The sequence below is a fragment of the Diceros bicornis genome, chromosome 38 (genome assembly GCF_020826845.1).
Source record: "Diceros bicornis minor isolate mBicDic1 chromosome 38, mDicBic1.mat.cur, whole genome shotgun sequence".
NCBI lineage: Eukaryota > Metazoa > Chordata > Mammalia > Perissodactyla > Rhinocerotidae > Diceros > Diceros bicornis.
In genome coordinates this window covers 8042238-8050206 of record NC_080777.1, presented here as the reverse complement: position 1 = coordinate 8050206, position 7969 = coordinate 8042238, and the positions used below count along the sequence as shown (strand labels likewise).

At 58.9% G+C, this 7969-nt stretch overlaps 1 protein-coding gene across 1 annotated transcript; it reads right to left on the bottom strand.

Moving 5' to 3' along the window:
- Nucleotides 1-1393: 1393 nt before the first annotated feature.
- PYCR2 (pyrroline-5-carboxylate reductase 2) lies at nucleotides 1394-5247 on the bottom strand. Its single transcript, XM_058533604.1, has 7 exons — nucleotides 5110-5247; nucleotides 4767-4837; nucleotides 3574-3753; nucleotides 3255-3476; nucleotides 2953-3045; nucleotides 2616-2779; nucleotides 1394-2058 (listed from the first exon to the last, which is right to left on the bottom strand). The coding sequence occupies exons 1-7, from the start codon at nucleotides 5174-5176 to the stop codon at nucleotides 1893-1895; spliced, it is 963 nt and encodes a 320-aa protein (XP_058389587.1). The 5' UTR covers nucleotides 5177-5247; the 3' UTR covers nucleotides 1394-1892.
- Between the last annotated feature and the right edge of the window lie 2722 nt (nucleotides 5248-7969).

Genomic DNA, 7969 nt, shown 5'->3' with positions numbered 1-7969 from the left:
TTATTTGTTTATTTATTTTTGGTGAGGAAGATTTGCCCTAACATCTACGCCAATCTTCCTCTATTTTTTTTTTTCGTATGTGAGTCACTGCCTCAGCATGGCTGACAAGTGGTGTAGGTCTGTGCCCAGGATCTGAATCTGCAAACCTGGGCCCCTGAAGTGGAGTGTATGAACTTAATCACTATGCCACAGGGCTGGCCTCCAACATTTTTTTTTTTTTACTAAAAAGCCACATTAGTGGGTAGAAGTGGTATCTCATTGGATTTTGACTTGCATTTCCCTAATATCTAATGATGTTGAGCATCTTTTCACATCCTCATTTGCCATTTGTGTATCTTCTTTGGTGAAATGTCTCCTCAAATCTTTTAGAGCAACTTCTTTAACCTCTTTGAGCATCACCTTACTCTTAACTATACCCAGCTCCTCAGGCCATGAGATTTTATGTAAAGAGTTCGCAAAGGGCTTACCATATAATGGGGCTTAAAAATGACAGCTCTTAGTATTATGGAACTCGTCACTTTGGCCCCATGGCAAGAGCCTTCCCCACGGGCCCTCAGGTTTGGAGTTGGAGCCAGGGCTGCAGGAGGGTGAAGGACGAGCACCACTTGCAGGAGGGTGGTTCCACCACGTTCTACGTTCTGTTGAGCAATTCCACAAGGTCCCGTGTCATACCCACCACCACCTTTTGAGAAAGCATGATCTCCACATTTATGGATGGGGATGAAACCTTGAGGTCAGAGACATTTAGTAAGTTCTCCAAGGTCGCTGAGTTGAAAGTGGTAGAAACTAAGATTTGAACTCAGCGCTGACGCTGATGCCAATGCCGCAGGCAGTGAGCTCCAGGGGAGAAGCGCTGGGCACAGCGGCCCCCACGGGGAAACCGCAGGCCCAGTGCAGCCGTGTGGACAGCACACCCAGCCTCAGCTTCTGGGAGGCAGGAGAGCCAGTGGCTAAGAACAGGGACGGCCCCACCACTGACCACAGCTCACCTGGGGTCAGCGGCTTACCCCCTCTAGGCCTCAGCATCTTCTACAAAGTGAGGAAGAGAACAGGTCCTCCCTCAGGGGGCGGCTGGAGGAGCCAACGCTTAGCCAGGTGCCTGGGCCCACAAAGCAGGCAGCTTCCTCCCGTGTCTGGGCTCCTGCCTCCCCCCACCCAGGCCACTTGGCTCTTCTCTGCCACGAGCGTGGGCCCATCCTAGGACACAACCTCCTGAGCCTGATCCTGGGGGCCGGGCTGGAGCAGAGTGTCATTACAGCTCTCGGGCCTGGGCCCTTAGTTCCTCTCATCCCTACTTCGTGCCCTTAGACAGTGCTCCCCACAGAAGCAGGGACCACCTGGTAAGGGCCTCGAGTTCTCTAGAATGATGACTTAAGATGAAGTCTAAGAAAAGCAGGGTAATAAAAAATAAAACTTTATTAAAGTAGCTACACTTAGCAGCACTGAAGAGCACTTTTTCAGTGGTACACCTAGGAAGAGTTAAAAATAAGCATAGTCTCATTTCGTGCATTTCTGATTAATTATGACAATTCTAAGTTGCTCACTTTCAACTGAAAGGAAAAAGCCCTTGTCATGTTTTGTACCTCTCACCTCCCTCACTTGGCATCAGCTGACCCTGCCTGGGCTCCACTTGGTCCTCTGGGGGACCTTCCCACCGAGCCTCTCTCTCCTGCAACAGTGGGAGGTGTGCAGGCTGCACCTGGCTTCCAGCATCGACCACCCCTTCAGAGCGTCTTCCAGCACGGGACAGGAGGGACTCTAGTGCTGCCTGGTCTGAACAGATTTAAGGAGGTTTTACAACAAGGATCTGAAAACTGAAAATCAGAGCCTGCCCTCTCCCTGCACGGCCCCTCAGTCAAGGGCTCTGGTCACAGACGAGGGCAGAGGCTGCCTTAGTCCTTCTTGCCTCCCGGGGCCGGGTTTCTTGTGAGGAGCGTCCCTGAGCCGGAGGGGGTCAGTGTGGACACTGTGGGGGACTCCAGCTTCACTCTGTCCAGGAGGGTCTTCTTGAGGGCGGCTGGGGAGATCTTTTCCTGGTCAGCCATGGACTGCAGCTCTCTGCAGACAAAGCCCCAGAGGGGTTGAAGGAGGAAGGCAATCAACCTCGGAGCCAGAATTTCACGAGGCTTCCCGTCCACAGAACCCCAACCCTTGTTGACTTGAGAGCACCAAAAATCAGAACCCCCAACCAAGTAATCCCCAAGCTTCTCAGAATACGGATGGGTTACTACACAGATGTAGAGCTCCAAGTGGTACCTGTGATCATATGGGGAGAGAGAGTGGAAAATCACAGGGTCTGGAGCCATGGACTTGAAGTCAAATCCTGCCTCCATCACTTCCCAGCTGCTTGACCTTGGGAAAATCCTCTCTCTGACCCTTAACCTCCTCATCTATACATCAAAGCTTATCCCAGCTGTCAGAACTGTGGCGAGAATTAGATGAAGTAGGGCCTGTAAACCCTTAGCTGAAGTCTAATTAATCGTGGTTATTAACAGAGCACAGACTCCAACACTGCTAACGGGACCAAAGACGGCAGGTTGTGGAGGCCGGCGCCCGGCCCACACCAGCGGCCGCCTGGGAGTGGAGGGCCGGCGCGGAGGAGGAGAGCGACCCACCGTGTGCGGACGCAGGAGGCCTCCACCGCGTTGATGAGCAGGGAGCGGAAGCCCCCACTCTCTAGGAAGTGCAGGGCGTGGATGGTGGCCCCCCCGGGGGAGCAGACGTTGTCTTTGAGCTGGCCTGGATGCTGCTCCGAGTCCAGCAGCATCTTGGCAGCCCCCTACGGCAGGAAGCAGGCATTAGAGGAGAGAGATGCTGCTGCACCTCGGGACGGGGAAGCCCACCGCTCTTCCCCAATCCCCATCCCAGCTTCCCAGCCAACCCCTGCCCCCAGACCCACAGGAACCCCCATCTCACACCCTGGTCCAGAACACGCAGGGGGCAGATACTGACCAGCAAGGCCTGGGCCCCCAGTCGGACCGCCAGGCGCCGCGGCAGGCCCATCTTCACCCCACCGTCGGCCAACGCGTCCAGGGCCATGAAGGCCTGCGGAGACCCTCACTGAGTCCCGGCCGCGGGCCCTCAAGGGCGCCCCCTAGAGTCTGCTTTTCCCGATGACTGGAACTAGCTCCAGGGGTCAGCCTTCTCCACCAGTCGCACCCAAGAGGTGGGCGGCACCCCAGCCCGAGCCTGCCCGCCAGCCCATCCTGATCATCTGGGTGCCCAGAAGCTGAGGAAGTGTACGAGGGCCTTACGTAGGCAGGCCCGCTGCCGCTGAGCCCCGTGACGGCGTCGATCAGGTCTTCCTCCACCTCAGTGCAGAAGCCCACGCTGCTCATGAGCTGCTCCAGCAGCCGCCCATCCTCCACCAGGGCGTGGGTGCCCGTGGCGTACACCGTGGCGCCCTCCCGCACCACCACGGGCGTGTTGGTCATGCAGCGAATCACCTTGGGGGCCGGCTGGAACGCCATCAGCTTCTGCGCAAGGAAGAGGGCCGAGAGGGTTGCCAGGGCACAGCTCCCACGGGCACCCACCCCTCCCCTCACACAGGGACACCAGGGCTGAGACGGGCACCTTCTCCACAGAGCTGATGGTGACACCGGCCGCACAGGAGACCACGATGTGCCTGGCCTGGACGTCGGCCCCGATCTCGTCCAGGATGAAGGGGATGATGTGCGGCTTCACGGCCAGGAACAGCACGTCGCTGTGCCTCACTGTCTCCTTGTTGCTCCGGGTCAGGTTCACACCCATCTTCTGCAGCAGGAGACTGCCGGCTCACAGCGAGGGGCAGCCTCACCAGGCCCAGGCCCTCGCAAGGAGCGGCTCAACGGCCAAGCCCACTCTGCCGGCTGCAGCCTGAATTCCCTGCTCTGTCACCCCAGGGGCTGCCCCTACCCCCACCGGCACAGTGCTTTCCAGCGCTGCTGCTGGGCAAGTGCGCACAGATGCGGGGCAAGGACAAGCTTCTCCATGGCACCCAGGAAATGGCTGTCTCCCACCCCACCACTCCTCTGGCACCCAAGGCACCCCTCTGCCAGGTAAGAAGCTTCCATGGCTGGAAAGTGGGGAAGGGAAAGATGAAATGGTAGTGCCCGACGGCCAGAAGCAGAGCGGGGTCAGGCCTTATCCCAGCCCCGGACACTTGCTCATCAGCCTGCATGGTCTCCCTGTGGTCCAGGGGCGGGCTGGAGGACACCGCCCCTCCAGGACTGTAAACTGAGAAGCGGGGCCCTCCAGAGCTAGGAACAGGGCACAGGACACCGCCTGTCACCTCATTACACGTCCTCCCCCACACTGCCCAGGCTGGGGGTGAAGACTTGGGACATTCTTCTATTAAGAGAGGAACAACTAACTCATCAGGCTCTTTCTCCACACGCTCATTCATGCTCAGAATAACTCAGGGAAGTGGCTCCTGTGGTTTGCACTTTATAAATGAGGACACTGAGGCTCAGAGTAGCTGAGTACCGTAACGTCACACAGCTAGTCGATGAAGAAAAACGAGTATTTCTTGGGTACCTACTATGTGCCAGGTGCCCGCCACACACAAATACGTCAGTTAATCTTCTAACCACCCCAGCGTCCGGATCTGAACCCGAGTCCGCCTGCCTGGGTGCTCCCGCCACACCGAGCTGCCCCAGGGAAGGCGGGGGGGGGATCGTGATGCTGCTGGCGGGGGGTCCGCGCTGGCCACCAGCTCCGGGGCTCAGCTCATCAGGCCACCCTTCTGCTGGGCCTCCACCCCCTTCCCCACCCCCCCGCCCCCCTACCCTGAGCGCGGACACCGTGGGCAGGTCCAGTTCCGGGGAGCTGGCTATGATCTTGCGAGCCGAGAGGATGCCTGCAGAAGACGCGGCCTTTCAGCTGGGGCTCCCGGCCGGCGGTTCCCACGCTGTCCGCGGAGAGCAGGATGGCCCCACAACGCTCCCCCGGTGCCGGCCGCGCCTCCCCCCCCCCCCCCCCGACGCGGGCAGAAGACTGGCTGCCTACCAGGACCCGCAGCCCTCGGAGCAAAGCCGCCTTCCTCACGCGCTCGTCCACGCCCCCGGGGCGGGGGCGGCGCCCAGCCCAGCCCAGCCCAGCCCAGGGCCCGCCGCGCCCGCGCGCGCTCACCCGCGGCCGTGAAGCCCCGCGCCAGGGCACAGGCCAGCTGGCCGGCGCCGATGAAGCCCACGCTCATGGCCCGGCTCCGCGTGTTCCGGCGGCCGCAGGAACCCGCTCGGCGCGGCCGGGGGCGCCCCGGGGGAAGGCGGAGAGGGCGAGGCAGCGGGCGGCGGCGCCCCGGAGCCAGATCCGGGGAGTCCCGCAGCTTCCGCCCGGGTCCGCGACCCTCCTCGCTCGCCCGCAGACCGCGCCGCAGAGCCAGGTGGGCCCGCCCCTCCAGGGCGGCCAATCCGCGGCCGGGAGCTCGGGGCGGGCCAATCCGCGGCCGGGCCGGGGCCGTGCGCCCGCCTCCTGCGCACGGGATTGGCCGGCGGACCCTCGGCCGCCGCGCGCGGAGGCCGGGATCTCCGCCTCGCGAGCGCCCCCTCCCGGCTGGCCCGGGGGCCCCGCCCCGCCCGAGGGTGGGGGGCGCGGTCCAGACCCCGTGGGCTCAGGGCGGAGGCCGGGCGGAGGGCTGGCTGGTACTGTTTCCGGCGCCGGCCACCAGCTGCCCGCCGTGGGCCAGGGGACGCCTCCAGGCTGCCGACTTGAGCGGCTGAGTGGGACCCTCCTGGCGGGGGCTCAGACGGGAGCGCGGAGACCCGTGGGCCCCGGCCGGGCGCCCCGGTGCCCGGGACCAGCGGGGCTGGAGCCGGGAGCCCCGCCTGCCCCGCTCCCTCCGGCCGCGCGGGGAGGCGGCGGGGGGCGCGGTGTCTTCACTGGAACGTGCACGGTTCCCGCGAGCTGGTCTCCTTCGCTAGGCTGCACAGAGGGTCGGTTCCTGTTTAGGAAACGATCGGCTCCTGAGGGCCTGGCTCAAGTGTGACAAGTCTGTGACTCCTCTTCCCCCCGCCCCCACCCCCGCTTGCTTTGAAAAGCTCCGCAAATGCGACGTTTCCTTTTCCTCAGTCGTCAATGTAAGGACTAGGGGAACAGGAGGCAGAGAAAAGCACAGAGGAAGGAGGTGGCGTCCCTCGAGGACTCGGAAGAGCCGCAGAGACCCTCAGTTCCCCTCCGCCTCTCCACCAGTGCTGCCACAGCCCTTTCCATGGAATCCGCACCCCCAACCCCAGCAGGGGCCGCCCTCTGCAGTTTCCCTCTAGTTGATCACGTTCCTGAGCAAGTCCCGGGTCCTCAGTTTCTGCACCCTGAAAAGTGAGGACCCAATATTTACTAGTAAACAAAATAGTATTTCTGTAACTTTTTCTGATTAGAAAAGTGATACATGCATATTGAGGAAAATTTGGAAAATACAAAAAAAGTAAAAGCAAGAAGGTCAAAATCACCCGTAATCACACTTCCCAAGGAGAGTGTTTTGCAAACATTTTTGGTGTATTTCCTTAGATTATTCTGTGCATACACACCTTTTACATGATTGGAAGTAAATGATATACATATGGTTTTGAAACATCTATACTAGGTATACAATAAGCCTTTTCCAATGTCACTGAAAAGTTATTTAAAACAAGATTTTAGTGACTACTTAGCATTCCGTAATATGGAGGCACCATACTACTTCAGCTGTTCTCCCAAAGATCAACATTAAGTTTATTAATTCAATATATTTATTGAGCCAGGTTCTGGGGATGCAGCTGTGAACAAAACAGAAGTCCCTATCCTCACAAAACTTACATCAATTTTTAAAATTACTATTTGTTCTACTGTGATAAAATCTTTGCCCAACTTGATTATTTCCTTAGCGTGGATCCCTACAAGTGAGATGTCGGGGTTCAGTGTGTAGAGGCTTTAAAGGCTCCCCATCGTGGCCATGTTGCAGCCTAGCCTAGTGGTCACCAGCATGCGCTCTGACACCGGAAACCCAGCAGTTCAGACTGGCTGAAGGAGGAGGAGGACTTTTGACCCCGCCCTCGGGAAAGGTACCGGGAGCACACTACCTAGAAGGAGCAGCTGCGTCACGGGCACCGCGGAGACTGGAACCAGACCCAGTGCTGCCAGCATCCCGCCTCTCCTCTGTCGCTCACCTGTACTTGCCTCCACGCCTCTTCTTTCTTGCTGCAGGAGTCTCTGGCAGGCAGTGGGGAAGATGGGAGCCACCTTCCTGCACAGCTTCCCAGTGCTGCCTGTTCCCCTGAGGGACACTCGGGCTCCCCAGAGTACACTCGGGAGGCTGCAGGGTCCCTTTGCTCCCTGGCTCTGGCCTGCAGTACAGGAGGTTGTGCCAAAGCCGAATGTGTGTGTGTTGGGGTGGGGCGGGGTGTGGGGGACACTGGTGTCTCACTCCTGTCAGACCCCTTACACACATCCATCCCTTACCCGGTTGCCTTAGTGTCTCCTGCCTCAGCTTCTAGGAGTAGAGGAGAAATAGGAGGAGGACTACAAGAGCCTAGGAAAGGAGGCCATGTTGGTGACCCCCAATGCTGGCTTGACCCCCACCCAGGGCAGGCCACGCAGGAGAGGGAGCAGCCATGGCGCTCGGTCCTCCTCACTAAGCTTGGACACGTGAGCCAGTGACTGGAAACTGGGTAATTTTGGTGGTACTTTGAGATCTATTGTCTTTTCATCTCTGAGATTTAAAGTGTATGTGTACAAAGCTTTTAATATATATTTTAATTGCAGGCAATCCCATTTCATTTTCTTGTAATGACCATGCTGACTCTACAGGCCCGTTTCGTTGGTGCAGGGGCCCCAGCGTGGCTCCCGTGGTGATTACGTCTCATGCCTGTGAAGTCCTTTGGGCACAAGTGTTGGATGGATGAGATGAGATGAGGGGAGGAAAGACCTGTCCTCCCCACCCAGCCACTTAGGACACACCTCAAGGAGGGCCCCAGCCTGGGACTGCCATCCTGCCGTGGATGTATCCTCTCCATGT

Excerpts from the sequence above, each read along its gene's own strand:
- PYCR2 (XM_058533604.1), bottom strand. The coding sequence starts at position 5,176 with ATGAGCGTGGGCTTCATCGGCGCCGGCCAGCTGGCCTGTGCCCTGGCG. Across the intron at positions 4,838-5,109 it reads GCGGGGCTTCACGGCCGCGG|GCATCCTCTCGGCTCGCAAG; the intron begins GTGAGCGCGCGC and ends CGTCTTCTGCAG. Across the intron at positions 3,754-4,766 it reads CCACGGTGTCCGCGCTCAGG|AAGATGGGTGTGAACCTGAC; the intron begins GTAGGGGGGCGG and ends CTCCTGCTGCAG.